This window comes from Haemorhous mexicanus, chromosome 6 (genome assembly GCF_027477595.1).
Source record: "Haemorhous mexicanus isolate bHaeMex1 chromosome 6, bHaeMex1.pri, whole genome shotgun sequence".
NCBI lineage: Eukaryota > Metazoa > Chordata > Aves > Passeriformes > Fringillidae > Haemorhous > Haemorhous mexicanus.
In genome coordinates this window covers 18128712-18153486 of record NC_082346.1, presented here as the reverse complement: position 1 = coordinate 18153486, position 24775 = coordinate 18128712, and the positions used below count along the sequence as shown (strand labels likewise).

Below are 24775 nucleotides of genomic sequence, written 5' to 3'. Positions count from 1 at the left end.
TCTCTGGTTGCTGGGTGATTTCAAAACGAGTTTCACTTGTGGCTTTTGGCTCCACATAAGTGGAAAGGCATTAGCCCCTCTGTGCTGCACTGCTTGTACTTCAAGAATAAATGTAAGGATTTAGCTTTTTATGGGCAGGGTATTAATACAAGCCATTTGTCTACATTGTGATTCTCCTGCAGCCTTGCTCTGCTTCCTTCAGAGGAACTTGTCTGCTCTCCCCTCCTCATGCTGGGAAATGGAAATGGAGTCTTCCATGGTTTGTTAGCAAACAAGGCGGTACCTTTTGAGATGGTGATTTTCTAACCTGCTAGAAAGCCTGGAGTACATGTCTGGATTTAACAGCTGCAGCTGTTAAATAACAAACATTGCCACACCTGGGTCTTGCTCTTGAACACAGCAGCTTCCCTCCTCCCTCCTCTGCCTATGGAACCAGCACTGGTCTTCTATCTGTGGGTCTCCTTCCACACAGCACCTTTGCAAAGCCAGAGGCAGCATTGCCTGGGTCTCCAGGAGGGAAATCATCTCTTGCCATGCGTAAAACCAGCACATGCATCTTTTTTTCTGCAGGTATGTAAGGAACAGCCCATCACTTCCCAGTTAATTTTTTAAGTGGGACTGCAGAGGTCCTTCCTCTGTGGATTTCCTAGGGTGTGTGTATGTCTGCAATTGCTGCCTCTGGTCTGTGTTGGGGCAAAGTCTTGCAGGGATTTAAATGATTCAATGCAGGCTGAAATCCTAGAGATTTTAATGGGATTGAAACACAAGGTGAAGGTGTGCTCATGTGTTTTCTGAAACCAGACCTGAAGCATACAGGTAGGTTTCTTCTGGGCTTTGATTCAGGGAGGCTGGATCAGGATTGTAGCCTCTCACAGGGGTCTTCCAAGAGCATTTACAAAAGTCACTGATGTTGCTGTGAAAGCTGTGAACTATCTGATATGGTCTTTGCTCTTGCTCTTAATCTGGGAGGCACAATTGCTTTAAAACCACCAAGCTTTTTCCAGTCTCTGAACTCCATGGGAAAAACAAAAATGGGGGGAAACCCCTCCCTCTTCCTTAACGTTTTTAAATACTGTGCCTCTTTCCCAGTGTTTATGTTCTCACCAGCCAGTGACAGCCCACTCCCCCCAGCGAGACACTGCTCTCCTTTGTCTGAGCTCCACACAGGCATTTGCACTCACGGGTTCTATAATTTATGGCTGCCCCGGCACTGAACCCACACGGCCCCGTTTCTGCCGCTTTCTGTGGCAGAGCTGGAGCTGCAGCTCCGGTCTCCAGCAGCATCAGCCAGGGCACCTGAGGCCACTCAGATGGTTGCCATCGCTGCAGCACATCCAACCTTCATGCACCTGTAGGATGCTCACTGCAGCAGGACAACCAGCACCACCTCAGAGGTGACAGGGCTGCCCTGGGGCTGGCTCTGTTGCTGATACCACTGGTTTATAAGCTAAAACTGTTTGTTTTCAGTGTTGTTCAGTGCTTTCTGTTGGAAAGCAGTCTTGCCTGGCACTGGTTTCAAGTGCTACAGGTAAAGGCTCAGGGTTGGCTGAGATAACTTGACCAAAGGTTTGGGGAGGGGGTGTTCACAAATTGGTGGGTTGTGTGTTTTGAAAGACAGGAACATAAAAAGTCAGTGTGGGCCCTTGGCAGCTTGTTGGCTTTGCAGTTCTGTTACAAAATGGACTGAATTTAAAAAAATATAAAACAACAAAGAGCAAACATAAAAAAGCTAATAAAAAAAAATCCAAGAGGACGTTGATATACTTGTGACATTCACCAGTGTGCAGCCACAGATTTGGAGGATTTAGGGGAAAAAATCCTTGTTGATATTGATTAACTGCCTGCCTGTGTTTTCTGCACTTCCCTATAAGGCATCTGGTACTCTGTCACAGACACAGGGCAATGCTGCATCTGAGTAGCACAAAGGTGGCCTCTGGGTTTTATGGCTTGGCTGAGCATGAGGCTGTGATGTCCCCCTGCCCATGGGCCAAGAAGGATGTATAGCTCCCACACAGCTAGAATACACTGTTCTTTTGGGGATGTGGAGATAGGGAATGAGGAGGTGAGCAGTGTGACAGCTCAGCACTTTCTCATGTTTTAAGTGTTTTGTGCAAGAACAGGATGGATGTGCTGAGGCTAGAGAGAGAGAGTTTTTTCTTTTTCTGAAATTTTTGTTCCACAGCAGTTTTTGGTCTGTCTCCTTCTGTGTATATAGTAGAAAGTAGAGGGAAGCCCACATGGTTTGGTTTGGGGTGTTTTTTAATGTATGTATCTATAGATAGACACAAAATCTGCATGTATATAGAGATCTGAAGGGGAAAAAAGTGAAAACCATTTGGCTGAAAGCCTCATCTAGATCTTGTGGCATCAGTGGTCTCCAGTTACCACTGTCAGTCAGAGGGGGAGCAGCACCTTCTTATCTTGTGCCATTTTCCACGGGAGACCTCGAAGGCTGAAATTTCCAGCACTGACTTGATTTCAGCATCTGGGAATGACTGGCTAGAGGAAGGCTCTCAAGCTGATGGGCAGTGAAGGAAATAAAAGCATTCAGCAAGCTGCAATGACTGTGTTAAATAGGACTTGGTTGAACAAGAATGGGGCAAGCTTGTCTTTCTGTGTGTTTGATCCATGTGGTGGGATTTGCTCTGCTAATGCCCCCAGAGTGGCTTTCTCTCTTCTGTTTCACTGCAGTTGCATCATTGCTTTGCCCAAACCCAAGCTGTTGCATCTGCCCCACCCCTGTTTCTGACACGCTGTGAATGCACACTGGGGAGGAAAGGGAAGACAGAGACAGCAAAATGCAGAAGTGTTTTTCTTCCTGGAACAAGGAAGAGTTTTGACCGAGTTCACTACTTTATTCCAGTTTCACCTCTTAACTGTCTAGCTTGTGGTTCATAGCTGAATGTGGGAGTCTGTAGTAGCCACCTCTAGAGAGACATTTCTGAGTGAGGCTGGTGAGTCAGCCCCTGTGGTGATGCTGAAAGAACACAAAGTGCTGAGATTGCAGTTTCTTCTGAGCCTGCACTGCGTCTGCTCAGTTTGATTCCTCAAAGGCACAAAGACCCATAGGAGAGGAAGATCTTCCTCCTGCTTCCCATGCTTCTCTTCCTCCTCAGCCATGCCAAGAGTGTTCCTGATTATTGGAAAGGAGGAAGGTGGTTTTGTCTTTGAGACAATCCTGATATCTCCTTTTACTATGTTCTCCTTGATCTTTGCAGAGGGATTTTTACCCAACAGCAGTTGCCAAGGTAGTTCACTAAGACTCAGACCATTGTTCTTGGTAGAAGTCTACATTAGTTTCCATCTAAATGGCACTGCCAGGTTGCCTAGGCACAGGCATTCACCGGCAGCAGGATTGGGATTCAATGGCATCTTTAGCTTGCAAAGGCATCAGGAACTGAAGGCAGACCTTGTCTCATCTTTCTGTTCCAAATCCAGTTACAGGTAAAACTTATCCTGATAAATAACCTAAGTCAAAAATGTCAGTTTTCCTCTTGAAGGAGGTAAGGTGGAAATTTGCTTTAATTTTGATAGCCAAAGGCATGAACTCTAATTGCTTAGAGTACGTGTCTTCCTGCAGTCATACATTCTGCTTCTTTGGGGATAAAGGATTAGAGGATGATAAATAATCTCAAAGTTCCTTTTTCTTTTATTTAAGGTGAAAAATGGCACTTACTGAGTCAGTTGGAGTCAGCTGCATCCATTTCAGTGGTGATTTTCCATTTGTTGTATCCAGCAACCCATCAATATCATTCCTAAATGAATATTTCATTAAGGAATGCAGACAGAAGTGGGAGGCAGCAATTATTTACCTGATTTAGAGCTGGAACATTTCACCCAGCTTCTTCCAGGAAAAGAATTACTTTAACGTGTGACCTCCATATCATTCAAGCTGGAGATTTTTCTTAAGCAAAGCCCAGCTGATGCTTTACCTTCAGCTCATGGTGTTTCTTACTGATGAGCACTGCAGGCTCAGTCTCCCTCCAAGGGAGAGCTTTGACCAGCAGAACTCTTCCAGCAGTGGATCGCAGCATGTTACTAGGAACAGGAAAATTCACTTGACTATTATGATGCTTATGTGTGGGAGGAGTGAAAGACCTTTCAAAAAACAGATGGACTTTATCTTCTCCAGCTGTATCTGCCCATTGCATGCTAAATACTGTTTAAGTGATGGGGCACAGCTCTTTACCTTAAAGCACATTATTAACAGCATCAGTGTAAGCACTCAAACTCAACAGTCATCTTGTTGCTTAAACATGAGAGAAAGCACCCTGAGTGTTTTTAATTTTTTTTCCCCCAACGACCAGTGTAAGATACAGAAAAAGAACAGTCTTGAGGCAATGGACTCAAAGTTGCCCATCGGGGAGTGTGTGATGGGAATCTGTTGAGGATGGCAATTGAGCACAAAGCAGTGCTGCAGTCTAGCTCTTGACTGTGTTAGGAGCTGGATCAATGCAAAATATGGGGATGAACTTGATGTAGGAATGTTGCAAATAAGTCATGAAACCACCTGGTGACTGTTATGCTTTCAGGCTTTAATTTTTACATCATCAGGCATGCATGAGCGAGCACGATATCTTGGGCTGGATAGATGCTGCCGTGCATGACCCGTGCTTCAGAGCTTGGCTGCAGCTCTGAGTATAAACATAACCCCATCCCAGGCAGCTAAGTGTGGTGTTTTGCTCTCCTATGTATTCTCTTATTAAACCAGACCTCTTGTATGGTCTGTGGCACAGTCTTCTGCACAGAAGGAAACAGCCAGTGATAAATACCTACCTCTGAAGTATTTAAATGAGAAGGCTGTCTGCAGTAGTCTTTGAAAACAGAACATTATCTTGTATGAAAACAGCAGTTTTTCCCTCCAAAATCAAATGATCCTAGCAGAAATCAGAAAGAGGATGTGGTGGAACTACAAGCAATTCACTCTTTAAAAAATGGATTTAGAGTTTGATATTCCCTTACTAGGATCTGAATAGCCTATTCAGATAATGTCTGGATATAAATGCTAGATATAATTGCTAGATAGAAATGCTGAGAATGACTAATCAGCAAATTGTACTCTTAGGCTTGCCCAGACACACATTCTAAAAGGAAATTATTGCTATTAAACATTTTCCATTTAATGACTTGTGTTTTCAGCTCTTGGAGGCTGCTTGACAAAATGAGAATAAAAAAATCAGTAGGTAACTGAGAAGTCAGCTCACAAGCAAGCTCAAAAATGGTGCAGTTGAAGTTTTTAGTAGTCATTATGTACCTGAAGATTACCATCAACATTTCCATCACTGAGGCTGAGCTGGCTGTGAAATTAGGACTGCTTGTGGTTTTTTCAATTATTGTTTGCAACAGCTGAAATAATTTTCACCCACTGTTTTGTTATAGGCCTCTTGTTCCTTCAGTTCTTTCCTATCCACCCTTATCCTTCAAACAGCTACCTCTCCCAGTATTCCCTGGCCCAGATTTCAAGAGACCTTTAGAAAGTAATTAAATTTCTGGATTGCTTTCACCCCTTGAACCCTTGCTTGAACATAGCCACTTGCTTGAACCCTTTCATTTTTTTCTTTTTAAGTCATCCTAATTTAGGCCTTTGGGATGAAAGCTCAGCAACCTGACCCTCATGGTAAATATGAAAAGACAAATATTGTGCATGCAGCACTGGTTCCCTTACCAAAACACATATGTATGTTGTCACAGAACAAAAGAGTTTTTATTCCTACATCTTAGATTGGGATCCGGATATTCAAAAGGTAATAATTGCTTACATTAAGAAACCTGCTGCTCTGTTGTTCCTTTTTCCACAAGAGGAGCTCAAAAGATTATTCTTTTTTCCATTATTCTTAATCCAATTCTTCAGTGGAAATGGATGTTCTTTTTATTGAATCCATTTATTTAATTGCTGCTTCTGGAAAGTTATTTCATGGCCCACAAGAAGTTAGAAAAGCTTGGATATTTTCTTTTTTATTGGGTTATAAGGTTTGCTGTGGGGAAGGTTGGTGTAGAAGTTGTTTAGAAATCTGGTCTTATTGTTGCACCTACCTCACTTTATGCACTCTGATACCTCCTTGTGTGGAAGGAGGATGTGTCATGCATTTTGCTATGGAGTATTTTTTCTTGGCCCATAATATCTGAGCTCTGTCACTGGTCACTCTTACGCCATGTTGATAGCCATGGAAAATCTTTTGATGTGTGCCTTCAAACTCTGTTCCTGGAGGCACAGAGCCAATCTGGATACAAATAATCTTCTCAACCCCCCCCACCTCCCTGGTTATTACCCTCTGTTGTTGCTTGTGTTTTGGACAGCCATGCAGGACAGAGCAATCTTGCAGTAATAGATGTAACCGCCTTGAATGATCCTGAGCAGAGAGTGCTGGGGTTTTATTCCTTAGAGGAATTTCCAAGTGTGAACCCTTAGATTGAGCTGCAAAGCCTCGGTGAGAGATGGCTCTGTTCCCAGAGACTTCCCTGTGTGGCTATCCACTCTGCCTGTCTTTCCCATCGATTTTCCCTCCTGAAAGACAAGCACTGACTGCAGGCCACTCGGACCAGTGCTGCTGAGGAAGCAAGGGAAAATGAAAGGAAAAAATAAGGTTTTGACTCCAGGCAGTGAGGGCAACTGTCATATTTTTTTTTCTCTGACACCCAAATGGGAGTTGGCTGGGATCTGTCAAGCTTCAAGTTCTCACACATTTGGTAAATATTTAGGGTCTGACTCACCACTGAATCACTCCTGTTATTTTTTTTACTCTGTTCAGAGAAATGGCTTTGCCACTTAGATAACACCAACCCTCTGAGGGTTTTGTATTCTAGCATCTCATGGTCATGTGTGCCTGTCCTCACAGTATCACCTTCAGGATGGGGAGATGGCATCAGCCCTTGCTGGCAGAGGGACTCAGAAGCACACTGGTTGCAGGCATCCAAGTTCTTCTCTGACACAAAATCCAAAACTGGCCAAAAGCTCCAGCCATCAGCTGGTGAGACCTCAGCTCCCTACTGTCTGGTGGGTCACACACCAGCTCCTTCTGCTGCCTAGGGGTCGTTTTAGTAGCTGCACTGCTTGTATTGCTATACCTGAGAAAGTTTCTGTGGAAATCAAGAAGAGCACAATTCCCCCCAGAGATGACTGCAATCAATGTTTTGTACATACAGACCTCTGCTTTCACTGCAGGTGGAAGACAGCATGATGGATGTGTATGATTTTGTGTACGAGGAGGTGAGGAGGAACATCTCCAGCTTCAGGAGACATGAACTGACTGCCATCCATGAAGCAGTAAGTTGTCTTTTACCTGCAGGAGAAAATCTTGCCCTGGGGTGTCTTCCTGAGGGTTTTGGCAGGCTGGGGCTGGCACCTGTGCTCTGTCTTGTGAATGCTGCAATGCCATTTTTCCTCAAGAACTGAGTCCTCCAGCCTGCAGTGGAGTCTGCTCCTCCCTTCTTATTCTTCCTTTCTCAGATCTGACCAACCAGATTACCAACAGGAACAAAGGGTCACCTCTCAGAGCATCACTGTGGTGCAAGATCTGCAAAGCTTCTGCCCTGCAGCTGCCATACTCTTTTCTGTCTCAGCAGCCCCTGTGACTTGCTCCCTGTCTGTGGTACAAGAGTGTTGATATGCACCTGGTCAAGTAGAGAGGAAGAGGCAAGAATTCCACATAGTCCAGCAGTAGTATTTGCACATGTTTATTCCTATTTATCCTCAGGTTTGTGTCTGAGGAGTACCGGAGGCTACACGGCCTCTTATAGAACTGGAGACTTCTATCAGGCTCCCAAAAAACACTACCCAGGATGCTGTTGGTCTCTGTAGCTCAGCAGGTAGGCAAGGGTGGTTACCCAGAGCACAGGGAGGACACTTGGCCCCAAAGCCACAGGAGATGAGTGAGGATGTCCCCCACAGTGAGAAACTCCTGAGTCCCTGCTGAGTAAAGGAGATGCCATTCCCTCGCACAGCAGGGCTTGTTTGGGGAGTGAGTTCATGGCACACACAAGGCTGGATGGGGAGGTCAGCCCTGCTCAGCTGTTTCCAGACACCTCCCACACAACTCCCTGTATCCTTCTGTGTTTTCTTAAATCATCATAACAAGTACTTTTGAAAGCTGTTTCTATCTGTGCTTCTCAAAACACAGAAGAGGTCAAATGTTCCTTTTTGCAGTGGTGATGGTGGCCCTCAGAGCCATACCCAGGCATGAAAGTGCTTGCTTTCAGGGTGTGGAGCAGCACTCCCAGGTTTCCATTTGACAAGGAGAACCAGACACAATGCCTGGCTTCACCAGTTGCTTATTTTAGTTGCCACTTTAATTGATGGAGAAGCAGTCTTTCTACTCCTGTTTGGTTTTTTGGGTTTTTTTTCCTTTCTGCCAGAGCTCCAAACTGTCCAGTGCACCACAGCTATAGGAAACCAGCTCCCCAGTGGGTGTTGCCTGGGATCCCCTCAGCCCATAACAATCACTGGAAACATGAGTCTGTGCATCCCTGGGCTTTCTAGAGCAGCCACTGTGAGCACTAATACGACCACAGAGGAAGGGCTTGGCCCCACTCCCAGGCAGCAGTCCTGGGGGAGCATGAGCAAGTTTGAAGCCAGATCCATCCACCTCCCCTGAATTCAGCTTGCATTGCTGCAGTTGTTGATTCCTACCTGCTTTGCTCCTTGACACCCTGGTTAGGTAGCCCTGCCTGGGGCAGCAGAGGCCTGTTGCCAGCACCTCCGGCTGCAGCAGCTGGTAGCAAGGGGAGAGGCCTGGCAAGCAGCTGGTGAACTTCTCCCTCTTTTGCAGTTCCTTTGCTGTGGGAAGCACTCTCCTTTTGGGGACACAACTGATGTTCAGAACGAGACATGCCCACCTGACCAAGTGCATGATGGACAGGTAAGGGAAAGGATTCTCCCACACCATAGTGGGGTTGTGCCTTTACTTTCTAGCTATCAAAACCTCAGTGGTGCTAAAGTGTTAATGAGAATTGTGCTTTTTGATGGTTTGGGGTTGAAACAGGTTGGGATTTGTTTTGTTGGGGTTTTGTTGTTTCAATCACACTGGACAGAGTATGGCAGTAGTGCATTCAGCTCTGGGATCCACCACAGGAAGGACATTGACCTGGCAGAGCAAGCCCAGAGGAAGTCACCAATATGATCAGAGGGATGGTGCATCTCTCCCACGAGGAATGGCTGAAAGGATTGCTTTTGTTCAGCCTGCAAAAGAGATGGCACGGAGGTGATCTAATTTTGTCGTTCTAGAAAACGAGAAAGATGGAGAGGGACTTTTTTCAGGAGGATGTAATGACAAGGGGGAATGTCTTGAATCTGACAGTTTTAGATTAAATATTAGGAAAAAATTATTTACTGTAAGGGTGGTGAGGTACTGGCACAAGTTGCCAAGACAATTTAGGAATTCCCCATTCCTGTCAGTGTTTAGGGCCAGGTGGGATGGAGCTGTGAGCAACCTGGTCTAGGGAAAGGTGTCCCTGCCCATGGCTAGGGGTTTGGAACTGCTTGGGATCTTTAAGGTCCCTTTCAACCCAAATCATTCTGTGATTGTGTGAATCAGGAGGAAGAGCCCTGGCGGATCAGCAGGTCTCAGACCCGCAGATGCAGTTTCCTTCACTGTTCTAGAAAGCTTTCAAAATGCTTGTGTTTGCAGCCTGTCACTTCCCTCCAGCTTCCTGCTCATCTCCTGTGCTTGCAGAGAGTGTGAGATATCACTGGCATGTATCAGAGCACAAAAAATCCTGTTTGACTTTTCCACGGGACACTAACTTGTGACACTTAAAATGTGTTCCAGCTAACAGCAAATGTGGAATTTGATGTAATTCCTTTTTCTCTAGGGCATTAAATAGGTATTAAAATGAGAAGGTCATGAAGCAAGGTGATGATGCCCAACAGTATCTTCAAGTACACTTCATTCTGGCTCCTTCAGGTATCTCAATGAGGCTGCTGAAGAAGCCACCAGTATCAGACCGTTGTGCACTGAAGCTACAGCTCTCTGAGCATATCTATTGCATGATGATGTTTCTTCTGCCAGACTGTCTAAAGCCACCAGCATCAATATATGGTGCTTCTAGGAAAAACAAAACCACACCGCTGCAGCGGTACAAACACGTTGTCAGGTGAAGATGTCAAGTGCTAGCAGTACACGTGATGCACAGGCACACGGGGCAGCGTTTCAAAGCACAGCCTCCAGGAATGTCACATCCCAGGGCAGGGTGGAACTCGGCTCAAAAAGCAGGAAGGGAGAGCAGAACAAAGCTGCGCACCGTATGGGCGACTCATTCCCCCCACTTAGTGCTCTGTTTGCCTCACTTGGGAGCCGGGGAAGTGAGTGGGAGGATGTGCTTTGTGTGACACAGGAAACCGCAGAGTTTGGGGGCCACACTACATTCACTTCTGGCTTTGAATGCTCTTTCCTCGTTCTGCAAATCCCTTCATCAAGGGCATGCTCTTGCATTTCTGAAATTACTATCTTGGCAAACACCTCGGGGGTTTCTGTGGGGCCATTGCTTTGTCTAAGGCTAATGTATATTAATGCTTGCAGCACCTCGCAAAATCAAGCTGTTCATTAGTAACCTTGGGGAATGCATTTGGCATCACAGTGTGCTCTGCTTTTCTATCTTTCCATTTCCTTCTTTCCATTTTTCAGTATGTGAAAAGAAAAAAGCTTTTGCTTGACCACACTTAAGCACACATCCTCCACAGTCCAAAATGCATCGCACCAATAAAATTGTAGGCGTGTTGTAGTAACAGAAAAGGTACCACAGAGTTTGTCTTCCCAAGCTGCAGCAGCAGCAGCAGGGAGAACTGCCCTGTTGTGCAGTGCTGCACCCCTTTCTTGTCTCCTTTTCTCTCTGAGGCTGTGGAAGTGCTGCTGTGGGGATAAGGCCCCCTACCAAGCTGCTGCTGTTCTGCAAGGGGTATTTGTTTCTCTCTTCCCAGGACTGCCTGCGAGAGATCCAGGACTTTCTGAAGAAGCACATGGACTTTGTCTTCTCACTCCTGGGCATCGCCATTGGCTTAACGGTAACAGTGTCTGTCCTTTCACATTTTGGCCCTGAAAGGCAGAATCCAGTGAGGAAAAGGTATCTTAAATTAGCCCCCAGAAGCTAGAGTTTTGGGTGATTTTGGATGCTGGCAGCAGAAAAACAAGCAGTGGTGGACTCCACCATGGAAATTGGGAAAAGGTCAGGAATCTGGACAGGCTGATGGATGGAGGGGTTTTCCTGCAGGAGGAGGCTCGCTGCACAGTCTGTGTGCCCTAACAAGGCATGGCATCTGGGAGTGGGGAGCAGGATGCAGCAGCAGTTGCATTTCATCCATTCAGGGTTGTCTATGTGACTTCTACTGTGAGTGAGAGGCTGTGTCACCTCACTGGGGGCTTGTGGATTATGTAGGAATCAGCAGCAATGGTAGAAAAGGAGATGCACTAAAGCCTTCATATTTTAGCAAACTTGCTGCCTTCTAGATCAAGCTGGGAAGTTTCTTGTGCAGCCAGAGCTGGAAGGTCTTGAAAGCTACTGAGCACCAGCAGTAGAGCTGGAGAGCTGTGCAGAAGGGGAAGGTCTCATCTTATTAATGACCACTATATGAATCTGATGAAGAACATCTCAGGCAATGTGTGGGTAACTCACAGGCTCGTAAAAAGCAGGCTGCAAAGGAAAGGGGAAGAGTGTGTTGTCTGGGCTCCCAGGTTCTGTCTTTGAAGGAGTAACATGCAGAGCGGTGAAATCATCTTCAGATGATGGCTCGTGTAGAAAGGCTCTGCAGTTAATTTGTGGGAGAACAAAAGAGAAGATTAAATGCTGCAAGAGAAGCATGTCTTTCAGTGGTGAGGGGACTCAGGGGCTGCATGGGGATGGTCTCTTTGGAGCTGGAGCAGGCCACTAATTAAAACCAGCCTTCTTGTTTCCCCAGCCCTGCTTGGCAGAGGTGTATCACTGTAATTACCTGTACACAAGGACTGTGAACATGTGGTGATGCACACCAGAAAATAGCATGTGCCAGGAGACTCTTTTCTCCACCATGAAGGCATGATATCACCATGATGTGATATCTCCATGCTGCTCCTCAGCGGGGATGACCTTTCTTGATTGAAAGTGTATTTGGAGATTGTTTTATACCTTGTGTCCACCTTAGCACATTTATGGATTAGAAGATTCTTCTCCATCTAAATAAAACCCAGAGGAACAAGCAATTTGTATTTTGTAGCAGTGAATTAGGAAAACCATCAGGCATTGCTATGAAGCTGTAAATATAAAGTCATGTTTGGTGCCACTTTCCAATTTTTCTCAAGTATAGGAAGAATTTCACTGCAGCTATATTCAGATAAAAGCAGGAGCGCTTTTATAACAGATACACTTTTTTCACAGCTTGATGCTATAGCCAGATAAGGCAGCTGTCTTTGAAGCCTGCGCTAGAGGAAATCTCACCGTGCAGTTCGCTATTGTGGTGGCAGGATGCAAGGGAAGCACGTAAAGAGAGCTGTAGCTGCTCTGATGTCACTGTCCCTCGGCCAACAATGCACACACATCCCCAGATCAAGCTGCAAGCAAAGGCATTAGCACATTAGGGCATACTTGAAGAAAGAGCCCATTGTTACAGCCCTCATTATCCTTCCCACAGCAGCCTTACCTTGGAAATGTTGCCTGTGTTAATCCTGATGATACACCAGGCAGAGTATCACAATAGAGAGGAAGTACACTGTCCTCTGCATTTATAACTGCTTGGGTTTGTTTAGGTGTTTGTCTGTTTGTTTTGTTGGGGTTTTTTCTTCAAACAAGACATGGATGTTGTGGTTTTTTCTCCCTATGGTATCTTTACAAAAGACTACTATTATGAGAGAGGTATGTTTGTTTGCATAAAGGAATGTTCTGTGGCAGGAATTAAATCTGAATTTCCTGGTTTCATGTTATTTCTTGAGGCCAGGTTTGAGCTGTGCTATGCTAACTCCAATCAGATGTTTTAACCATGTGTTGCCTTTTTTTTTAAACTTTCATGTCAGAAATAGTGTTCAGCACTTCACTGAAAACCAGCTCTCCTCAGCAAAATGTGACAACAGGCAATATTTATGATTGCTTATTTTCACACATGGAGCATCATAATCAGTTACACACTTAATTGTACTCCTATCTCATTTATTTCCTTTTAGGTTTATGGAATGTTCCTAACTTCATTCCTCTGGTTCTCCATCCACTTCAGCAGCAACCTGTACCGGAAAGGCAAATACATCCTGCGAGAGAGGTAGAAAGCTGATGCCTGGGCATCCCTACCAGGCAAAGCCAGCTCTTGGCTCAGGAAGATGTCTGAAGTCACCCACAAAATGCCCTAGGAGGGTATTGCATGGGGTCAGGTGGTGGGATATGTGTCACACATTTCCCTTTCCTGCACTACTACTGGGCTCAGAGATGCACATTCCCTCGATCATATGGGCTGTTGCTCCACAAGAAGGACACAAAGAGTTCTTTACAAGCAAATGGAGAGAAAAGCCCAGCAAAAATCACAGCATTAAACCAAACTTCACTTCTTCCCTGTGACCCCCAAAGATGCAGTGTTTCTAGGAAGATGGCTTTGGATCGCAGCCCAGGATCAATGTTGCACTATCAGTAAACAAATGACAGGAAGTGTGTCACCACTGATGGAAAATGTGCTCTCCCAGCCTGGACACTTGCAATGATTAACTTTGGGCATGTTTCTGATCATGCTGGATGCTACATAGGCATCCAATGACTGTCAGGTCATTTTCCCGTTTTCAAATGTTGCCAAATTTACAGAGCTTTTGGTAGAGATCAGGACAAAAAGTCAGAAAGTAGTGAATGGGCTTTGAAACAACTGACCAACAGAAGGACATATGTCTGTTATTTCTCCTTGCTAATGCAATACAACATTTTTTTTTTAATTCTTAGGATTTAGTCAGCCTCCTAAATCTTAATTCCACATTGATTTCACAGGGGCTTGTTAAGCCACACCTGTGTCTAATTCTGGACCCCTTAATTTAGGAAGGATGTTGACATACTCAAACACATTCAGAGACCGGCCAGAAGGCTGGTGAGGGGTCTAAAACACAAGCCCTGCAAAGAGTGGCTGAGGGAGCTGGGGTTCTTTAACCTGGAAAAAAGGAGCCTTGGGGTGACCTTATCACTCTCTCCAACTTCCTGAAAGGAAGGTGTAGCCAGGTGGTGGTTGGTCTCTTCTTCCAGGCAACCAGTGACAGGATGAGAGGACACAGTCTTAAGCTGTGCCGGGGAAGCTTAGGCTAGACGTTAGAGAAAAATTCTTCACAGAAGAAGGGATTGGGCATTGGAATGGGCTGCCCAGGGAGGTGGTGGAGTCACCATCCTGGAAATGTTTTAAAAAAGACTGGACGTGGCACTCAGTGACATGGTTTAGTTGATAAGGTGGTGTTAGGCCATAGGTTGAACTTGGTGATCTCCAAGGTCTTGTCCAACCTGGCTGATTGTGTGATTCTGTAACTTTTGGCCCCAGCTCTATGTTTATCAGGCTTTGCTAACCCACTGTGCTAAAAGGACTTTGACATTACACACACAAACAGAAGTTTAAATCTATTAAGAGACCAGGACTGATCTCCAGCCAGGTCAAACAATACAATGTCCAACTCCACGTCCTTTTTACATCACTTTATCAATAATAAACAGAATTTGTAAAAGGCTGTCAGTCTAGCTGAAACAACAGCTCCCTGGTATGCTTTGCCCTCCTGTTGAGGAGACAGAGCCACTTCTGAGCTGAAACCCATCATTGCAATATATGTAGCACCTGCTGTAAATTATACAGCTGTGTGAAATGTCTGTTGAACCAACAACAGCTTTCACTTCTCTTGTACATAGTGGGTTTTTTCATTTTACAATGAAAAATTGTAAGTAGCAATTGTTTACTGAGATAAACATGGACAATCCTATGCTGAAGTTCAGGACAAGTCCTGGCCCTCTGCCAGGGGCTGCTGCATGAACAAGAACAGCAGTACGGCCTACAGCACCTGGCTGGCATTTTAACCTGGGCTGCAAATACCTTGCTTTGGAAAGAGTTGTGTTGTGGAGGCTTGAGGGAGGGATGTCACTTCTCACTCCACGCCCTGGGAGCCAGCAGAGCTTCACTGTTGACTTCACTGGAAGCAGGATGAAGTTCAAACTGCCCCAGTGTATAATCAAGCTACCTTCTGGCAGTCACCAACACACCTCAGTCTGGCAGGGAATTGGGTATGATATGCACTTCCCAGCTTATGCACTTTCTAGTGGGGAAGTATTCTCTTATACATGTAGATGTATCATCATGTATATTGATCTCTGGAAAGAGACAATCTCCCTTGTAAGCTCCAGCTGCTACTGTCAGGCTACTGCTGCTTTTATTCCTCAGGCCAGCTGGCAGCTCATGTGACTCATGGTTGCTTCAATAAAGATGAATTTCTTGCAAAAGGCCATCATTCCTCCTCTTTTTTGTGCCATGCATGAAGCTGCCTGCATTGCTTGGGGGTTTACACCATGGGGGGACTCAGTAATTCTTTCAGTGCTGGGAAGAGATACTCCCCAGGCAGCTTGTGCTTGCCAGTCCCAGCAGTGTGCTGGAGGGAGAGGATGGCCTTGGTCCTTTGGAGGAAAAGGAGCAGCTCATCAGCCTCAGCCAGCTGATGGGCCAGGCTGGTACCTCTCAGGGAGTAATGCAAGCAGAGGCAGGAAAAATGCTTAAGGACATGTTTAAGCTGTAATGAACAGAGTATTTATATGGAAGAAATGTCTATGGTTTCACTTTTTTAAGGATTAGGTAGTCAGGTCTTGCACACTGATCTGCATTGGCTAGTTAACTGCTGATATTCTACCATATCAAAAAACATCACGGACAAATTGGAGTAGTCAATGTCATCAGTGTGGGTTACCTGCTCAAGCCTCATTGACGGGTATAAAAAAATCTCTGTTAAAGCATCACCACCAGGACTGCTGAAGCTTTAGGTGCTCCATCTTCCCTGGTCAGTTTTTAATGTAAAGGCATAGTTGTGGACAGGAGTACCATATACATGATGAAGATATCTGCTTTTCTGCTCCTGAAAATTGCAGAGGGATGTCATCACAGGGTGGCAGGACCCCCTGCTACTACACACAACACAAGCTCTGGGAGAAGGGTGTGTCCAGCCACTGGCCATCTCGTGAGCTTTATTCCCATTTCACTGGCTGCTGGAGCTCCCCTGCAAGGAGCAGCACCTTCAACAAGGAGCTGACAGAGCCATGCCCAGTTGGACACACTCTTCTCCCAGAGTATGTGTTGTGTGTAGCAGCAGGGATGTGATGGCATCCTGCTGTGATTCTCAGAAGCAGAAATGCAGATACCTTCAGCTCCTTGATTTTTAGAAGCCTGCTACAGAAATGTGCAGTGTTAACGTTTTGTTCACAGTTGTAGAAGTGGCAGCACCGAGGGATGGCTGGATGGAACCTGCGGGGTGGGTGAGTGTTAAACAGTGTTTTTACACCTCTGCCAACAAAACAATCCCTGTCCTACAATGAACGTTTTTGCACTTACTAGTCCCTATTTTTCTGCTGGCTGGGGGCAAATTACAGCTCTAGTGTGACCAGGGCAAAACCCCAGGAACTTACTGATAAGTGATGCCAAGATTACACAGTGTTGAGAAGAGTGAGAGAGAGATTTTGTTGGGAGAAGAGCATGGAGCTGAGCACTGGGGATGCAAGCCAGCAGCCAGACAAGGAAACACCTGCAGAGCAGTGAGCCTTCCTGGGGCTTGCTCTAGAGGAAGCTGTTTGTTATAAGCATGTCAACACTCACACTCGGCTAGGAAAGAAATCCTATTTATGTAGGCATATGTGGGAGAAAAAAAAAATGGAATTTTCAGACCAAAGCTGCAAAGTTAAATATTTAGGTGTGAATTGGCTCCAGCTACTTGTCAATTAAGTTGCAGCAATTATCAGTTATTTCCACTAAGATCATCTGGGCACTTGCAGTCTGCCTCTCTCTGAGCATGAATTAGCTTCTGCTCAAGAGTTACTTTTTTCCTTTTACTTTAGACAAGCTCCCAGCTCTATCTGAGGAACAGGAAGACGGACCAGCATAAGGCCAGGTTGCTGTGGCCTGTGTGGCCACCTTTGGGGCTACCTATAAGCCTATGGGGCTGGGCATCATCAGCCCATAGGAGCAGCAAGCACCTTTTGTGCTGCTCTCCACCTTTCACTGCCCCTGCACTGCTCAGGCACTGCTCTGCCAACAGGGGCATTAAATTCCATAGAGACCCTACATGGGTCTCCACCATGTGCTCGTGGCTGGACTGACCACAGCTTGCTTATGAGCCAGAGGAGCTTCTCCAGCTTTTCCACTCACTCTGCTGGCAGTGGATGATGCTTAGAGCACTTGTGGAAAGCACTGGTTAAATTATATAGTAACTCTCAGCAGAGATTTGGTGGTGAGGAGAGTGAGAATCTTTCAACCTTGTGGTGTTCTGTCTTGACTCCAAACCAATTTGCTATTTCCTGCCCTTTTGACCATGTGTTTGAGAGTTCCTACTATCCTTGAAATACAACTTCCTCATGCAGCAGCCCCTTCACTATGCAGCTTGGATTGATGCCTGCAGCATGCTCCTAGAGAAGACACTGCTGAGCAAGTCCTTGCAAGGCCTTAGAAGCTGGCAAATCTGGGTGGACCCTTGCAGTGCTGGAGTGTAAGCAAGCCAACTCCTGCCAAGGTAAAGCTGTGTTTATAAGCTGCAGACACACAAAATATTTTTGGAAGTAATAGTTGATAGACACATGTTTTTCTAACCAGGTGCAGAAATAATGTGTTTGGAAAAGCAGCTGCCTATAATTCTCCTCTAGAAACGCAGCCAGAGGTGGAAGATGCCCCACACAGATCTTGGCCAGCACAGCTGAAAGTAGTTGAAGTCAGAAGCTGCTGTGAATACACAGTTAGATCACACACATCCTGCAGCTTTCACATGAAGTGTCATTGCAGCTCTCTCTGTTGGTAAAATGCAGCTGGGGAGAAAAGTGATCTATTTCTTAACTGTGTAGTAGTTCTTCTGGGAGAAGGAGCAACTGGCAGCAAGAATCAAACCTGTCCACTGAGAGATATAACAATGTGTGGTACAGAGGGAAGAACCTGGGGGTGAAGAGGGAGAGCTCTGGAGAAATCTTGGAGGCTGTTTTGGAAAAACACAGGCTGTGTGTGTATTTTGCAGCTTTTGTCCAGAGCTATCAAACCCATAACTGACTGCAGACCTTCTGGTGAACCCACTTCACTCCCCGCCATGCCATCCCTCTCACCCCCAGCACAAAGCTACTGCTACCTTCATCACCTGGCATTTGGGGGTCCCTCAAACAGATTTATACATGGAGGCAACCTGCATTCTACCCCTGATAGGAGGGTCAAGGGGAAAAATCCACCTCTGTATCTGGAAGGGATATATGTGGTAGATGTTCAGCTTGCAAGGAAGTGGCACATATTGGGAGAAATATGTTCAGACAAGCCTGGAGGTGCCCAATAACAGCTAAATCCCTGCTGTCTTCCAGTTGCTATTCCCTTAGACTCCAGCAAGCAAAGAAGAAAGGTCCTTCCCAGCATTTCTTGGAGGAAGATGCATATCCCTGTGTTGCTCACCCTGGAGTCACTGGCAATCAGCTAGCTGGGTTGTTTATATTATCCCAAAACAGAATCCCCCATCTCCCCTCAGCATCACTGAGTGCTATTGTTTAACCCCTGTGTGCAGCAGCTTGCTCACGGGCGTGCTTGGTTTCTTTTTAGCCCTGTTACATCAGCAATGAACTATTCCAGTCTTTATTCACCTACTAATGAATTATACATTGATTATACAATAAGAGCTTTCTGCATTGAAGGGCTGGGCTCTGGCACCTCCCAAAGCACAGCTCAGCCCAGCTGTGACTCAGTCTTCTCTGATGCCCTGAGAAAAATGAATGTTCACTTTCTGGGCTCATGAGCTAAGAGAAAGCTTCTGCTTGGATAGGAAGCCCGCCTGGGTTTTCACTCCCTCGGCTGGAGCTGCAGCAGGAGCTGATGCTGTCCTTCCCCCACCACTTATATAACCTGACCTATCACCATAGATACATTGATATAAATATTTAAAGATGGCAGAGAGACAGGTCAGGCAGATGGGAACCATTTATTGAGTTTATTAGAAACAGAAAGTTCAGGCTCAGCTACAGGTCTCTGCTTGCTGCATCCCTCTCCCCTGAGGCTGCAAGGCAAGTGCAACCCCCTGCACTGTCACAGAGCTTTGACTCAGCTTATAGAGATGGGCATGGGGGTTTTTGGATTAGCAGGCACCATCCTCTGCTGCTGGGGCACAGAAAAGGTATTCTGAAAATGTCCCCTTAGACTTGGGGATCAGATCTCTCATATTGTTTTTTCTCTATTCAAAATGAAGGTGTTGGCTGGCTCCCCAGGGGTGTAGACAGGTCTCTACTGAGGTGATGGAGCTCCAGAGGCCAGTGCATGCACTACAGCTTGCCTTTGCTCAAGTCTCTTCCTTGAAAAACAGCATTGTGGGGTGTTGGCCGGCAAGGAAGTTACCCCGAGTGCTCTGGGACTGTTAACCTCCCACAGAATGAATTTCTGAGTTTCTTATCATGCATCTCCAAAACGTCCTATTTAAAGATCTTTGGTAATGCTGCTGGTTTTTTGTTGGTTTTTTTTCTTTGTTTGTTTGTTTTTTTACCATCAGAGGTAAATTGAAAACTCAGCTATTTCTGTAGTATTTTGCAATAAAAATTAGAAGTGGTGGTTAAAAGCTAACTAGGACCTCACCAGCAAAATGATGTGCATTTTATTCCCATGGTTTATCCATCAGTTTTGAGCTGGCTGAGGAGGGCAGGGGGATTGCCATGCAAGCCCAAAGCATGCAGCCAGAGTATGACATCAGCAGCCATCCTGTGGATAAGGGATTCCCCTCTGCTCTCTTGGATCTCCCGGAGACCTTCAGTAGGTGTTTAGAGCCTGACTTGATGGTCATCAGTTCATGTCCTGGTTGCCAGCTCTTCAGGCCCGTGGAAGAGCAGGGTGTCTGTCCTCTCCCCTCATCCCCCTCCCCCACTTTTTATAAAACAATAGGGGTTTTAAGGGGAAGCTGCTGGAAGGCAGGTGGGCACCTCTGTGGGATAATCAGGCTGAAAGCCCCAGGGGTTGTGTTTGCTGAGTCCTGCTGGTGAGGGATGTTCTGCTAAACTGGGACTGGGAGGCAGCATCTGCTCTAAAGGACCCTGGTGAGTCACACCCCGAGGTGCCAAAACCCACAGGCTTTTATAAACAGGTTCACAAAAAACCCCAACAACCAAGCCAAACAGACAGAAAAAACCACTGCAAGTGCCTCCCCTCTCAGCTGCTTCACTCTGCCTGCAAACCCAATTGCAGAAGCACATTCAAACAGCCCCTTGGGGATGGGTTTATTTTTTTAATTTGGCATTTGGGGGATTTTTTTAAAAAACATTTTTAGAGGTTGGTTTTGGTTTTGTTTTTTTTTTCTTTCAGGGATGAAAGGCTTGGGGGGTGGTAGGTAGCTTCTTCACAGCCCTGCCTGCAGCTGGCTGCTCTGTGAAGGACTTCAAGCCCTGAGCACTTGAACCAGATTTTCCTCTTGAAGAGGGAAGTCATCAGCCCTATTCATAGCACTCACACTCAGTACTGGCATGTGACACCCAGACATGAACTGAATTTTTGCAAATTAGCTTTACTTATTTAAAAAGAGCTGGTAAAGCCACTGAGAGCCTTGAAAAGGTAGTTGTGGTACTTTATAGACTGTACAGCACGTAATGCAGTATGAGAAATGAGTATGAAACATGAGAAATGAGTGTACAACACCTGAAATCACACATAGTCCTGCGAAACAGTGTCTGTTATCTTGTCACTGCTATGGTGATGGCATTTTTCTTCTGGTACCTAAAGGCCAAAGTTTTCAAATATACCCAGGTGAGCTGCTTAAAATAACAACAACAAGAAAAGACAAAGCTTGAAATATTTTTCGACTTCCAACTTTTGGAGAAGACTCTTGGCATGGCCAGTTTAAACTCAGTAGGCTTTAGGGTGTAACTGGGAGCTTCTTGTTGTAGGAGATGGTGGGACTGTGCCCCTGCCACAGCTGTCCCTGAGCAACACAGAACCCTAAGGAAGCTTCCAGAAACAGAACTCTGTTGGCTCCAAACCAAATCGTTGCCTAATACAATTTTTGGAGAATACAAAAAAGTTTATTTCTTGTTTTCCATTTTCCTTCACTCCCCAACATAGGAGGAAAAAAGGGCAGAAAGCAAGAAAAGAAAAGCTACAGTGGGGGGGGATAAAAACAACACACACAAAAAAAAGCAATCCTAAGCTCCCTGGAAGCAGTTTCAATGCCAGTCTTAGGGCAGTGATTGCATTGCTCTCCAGTGCACAAAAGTTGATTTGAGAGTCATTTTCCCTCATAGGTGGTGGGGCTGCTGCTGCTGAAGGCCTTACTTCTGCTGGTTCCTTCCTGTCCCACTCACAGACTCTCCAAGCAGCATCTCTGAGAGTTTTTCTGGGAGCTGCTGCCTAAGTGCATGAGAGGCTTCTTGGTTCAAACAGTCTCCTGTTTTCTTTTCTTTTCTCTTTTCTTTTCTCTTTTCTCTTTTCTTTCTTTTCTTTTCTTTTCTTTTCTTTTCTTTTCTTTTCTTTTCTTTTCTTTTCTTTTCTTTTCTTTTCTTTTCTTTTCTTTTCTTTTCTTTTCTTTTCTTTTCTTCTCTTTTTTTTTTTTTGGGGGGGTGGGGGTGTGTTACTATTTATAGCTGTAAAGGACGGAGGTGCAGAAAAGAAGACATCACTGTGGGACACTGTGCTGGAGCAAGTGAGCAGCTCTGGGATCCTGCCGTTATCATTTGGACTGATGAGCAGGAGCCACACAGGATTACAGCTATTGCCGTGACCAGATGGGTCAGGCTGATAATTCAGGACAGCAGTTACATGCATAAATAGCCTGGTGAACCTCCAGCTTTGTTGGTAAGTCTGGATGAGTGAATGTGGCTTAGAGACAAAGGGGTTATGAATCCATGGCAAGCCCACAATCAGGGACATACTCAGCATAAGTAATTAGGGAATGGAGCCAGCTTCTATTCATTCCTGGTCCGTGCTGCCATGTAGGGCATGGGCTGTGACTGAGGGACACAGAAAGTTTTGGTGAACGTGACAAAGCCCTGGACCCGAGCCCTGAGGGCAATGGGATGATTTTGGAAGAAGCTGACTTGATTTCTACATAGATGTGTAGGAAATGTGTGATAGCTAACAGCTCATTTCTGACCAAGGGATGTGTGGCTGGGAAGACTCTTATCAGAGTGTGCAAATACTTGGCTCAGACGCTGCTCCCTTACATCCTTCAGTAGAGGGAAGTGCCCAGGCAGGAAGAGGGCAGGTTTCCCCACACAACGCTGTGGGCGGGTGCCAGGTTCATATTTAGCTCCGTGAGGTGCTGACCTTGGCTGGAGCTGCTCAGTGATGCCTTTTCCAGGCATCCTCCTGTGCTCTGGTTGTGTGACTTACCACCCTGCTCCTGGAGAAGTGAATGAGCTTCCTGGAAGCATAACACAGGGTGAGAGCAATTTATATTTCTAAGGATGAACGAGTGGGCCAAAGTGGGTCTCAGCTGAAAGCTTGGGAAATTTCATCCTGCATCTACTGGTAGCTTTGAGAGGGGAGGGGTTTAACTAAAATTCCCAAGCCTGTTGATATGTGGGACCCTTTTCTTTTTTTGTTAAATTTGCTTTTCTTGGGGAAAAATGGGAAAAAAAAGATTAAAAAAAAAGAAATGGGAAAAGTGGGGAAGGAAAATGAAAAAAAAGGAATAAAGAAAGAAGAAAAAAGGGGGGACTCTCTTTGGTGGGCAGCCCTGATGCCCCCCTGATGCTCTTGTTACCCAGTGACCAAAGAAAAACATCCTGAGTGATTCTACTGAACTTGATGCAATTGCTTGCAGTACTGAAGCCACAAGCTTAAACAAAACCTGTTCACCAGAGCAGATTTAGAGATCAAATAAGGAGAGGACATCAGGAAACACTTCTCTGAATTTCAAACAGATAGTTTTAATGCAAAAGACCTTAGCTCTTTTCTTTTGAGGGGTAGAGGGAAATCCCCTCATGAATGCACCCTCAAACTTTCCTGTACAGAAATACAAAACCTCCTGCAACCTATTCACAGAGGTTTCTCCCTGCACCCCAGGCTGCCTGGTGATATTTAGGAGGTGGCAGCGAGTTTTAAGGGATGGTGGTCAGGTTTGGGAGGTTCCTACAGCCCTCCAACACCTGCCCGGTGGCTCCTACCTGTGTGTAGGAAATTTTGTTGTGAGCTGCCCATGGAGGGCAAGAAGAAGGGAAAAACAAAGAAATAGACAAGAGCACATATAAAAATGGGGAAAAAAGAAAAATGGGGGGAAGAGATGAGAAAAAAAAATTAGTGATGATGAAAAAAGGGAAGGGAAGGGAAGGGAAGGGAAGGGAAGGGAAGGGAAGGGAAGGGAAGGGAAGGGAAGGGAAGGGAAGGGAAGGGAAGGGAAGGGAAGGGAAGGGAAGGGAAGGGAAGGGAAGGGAAGGGAAGGGAAGGGAAGGGAAGGGAAGGGAAGGGAAGGGAAGGGAAGGGAAGGGAAGGGAAGGGAAGGGAAGGGAAGGGAAGGGAAGGGAAGGGAAGGGAAGGGAAGGGAAGGGAAGGGAAGGGAAGGGAAGGGAAGGGAAGGGAAGGGAAGGGAAGGGAAGGGAAGGGAAGGGAAGGGAAATTAAATAAGGGGGAAAGGAAGGAAGGGAAAATTCAAAACACGAAGAAAAAAGAAAAATAAAAAAGCGGACAATAGAAAAAGGAGGGGAAAGCAAAAAGGAAAAGAGGAGTTAGGAAAAAACAGAAACTGGAAAAAGTGGGGAAGAAAAAGGAAAAAAAGGAAAGGAAAAAAAAGAAGAAAAAACTGGGGAGACAGCAAGCGACCCCCAGTTTCGGGAAGGGGGGGGGTACCTCTGCCACCCCCTTTCCCGGGGCGTGTCCAGGGCGTGTCCAGGGGCGTGTCCAGGGCGTGTCCCAGAGGCGTTTCCGGGGCGGGGCGCGGGGGCGGGCGCGGGGCGGGTTTTGTGTGCCCGCCGCCGCCCCGGTCAGCCAGGCAGCACAGATTTGGGAGAGCCGTCGCCATGGGAGTGGAAGGCTGCACCAAGTGCATCAAATACCTCCTTTTCGTCTTCAACTTCATCTTCTGGGTGAGCACAGGGGCGGCGGGAAGGGCGGCTGAGTCCCCCCCGCCGCCCAGCCTTTAAATAAGGGGGCTGCAGTATGGCCCGTCTGCCTGCGCCTGGGTTTAGCCTTCTTCTTGCCCCCCAGCATTGAGACTTGCTGTCTGGGATGTGCCTTAGGGGCTGCTTATTTTTCTTGTCTTTTTTTTTTTTTTTTTTTTTTTTGAGGGCGGAGGGGCTGATCATCCTTTGCTTTTTTATTTTAATACATGCATATGTATGTAATTGTACATGTATATCTATTTATGTACATTTTTTAAAACAGATATGCAGAGGGAGAGGTAGAATCGTAGGATGATTTGAGGTTGGAAAAAGACCTTTAAGATGCTCACGTCCAGCCGCTACAGATGTTTATGGGCGCCTTTCGGGGTGGGGGGCAGAGCCGGGGGCGCTCCCGCAGCCCCTCTTGCTGCGGGTCTGCGCTGGGGAAAGCGGCGCTCCCGGGAAGGAGGGCGGGAGGGAGGAAGGGAGGGAGGGATGGATGCAGGGATGCTGCCAGGCGGAGGGAGGGAGGGGAGGCGCCGGCCGTGCCGCCCGCCGCAGAGGAGGGGGCGTTCAGCAAACACGGGCG

At 46.2% G+C, this 24775-nt stretch overlaps 2 protein-coding genes across 2 annotated transcripts in view; both read left to right on the top strand.

The window, feature by feature from the left end:
- The window catches only part of TSPAN32 (tetraspanin 32), a 36582-nt gene extending 21178 nt beyond the window's left edge, over positions 1-15404 (top strand). The window contains exons 5-8 of the mRNA XM_059849039.1: positions 7163-7264; positions 8766-8855; positions 10913-10996; positions 13122-15404. Of these exons, the coding sequence (XP_059705022.1) occupies positions 7163-7264; positions 8766-8855; positions 10913-10996; positions 13122-13217 (372 nt within the window). The 3' untranslated portion in view covers positions 13218-15404. The remainder of the gene's footprint in view (positions 1-7162; positions 7265-8765; positions 8856-10912; positions 10997-13121) is intronic.
- An 8608-nt stretch (positions 15405-24012) lies between these two features.
- CD81 (CD81 molecule) overlaps positions 24013-24775 on the top strand; it is a 33146-nt gene continuing 32383 nt past the window's right edge. Inside the window, exon 1 of the mRNA XM_059849038.1 lies at positions 24013-24171. Within this exon, the coding sequence (XP_059705021.1) occupies positions 24106-24171 (66 nt within the window). The 5' untranslated portion in view covers positions 24013-24105. The remainder of the gene's footprint in view (positions 24172-24775) is intronic.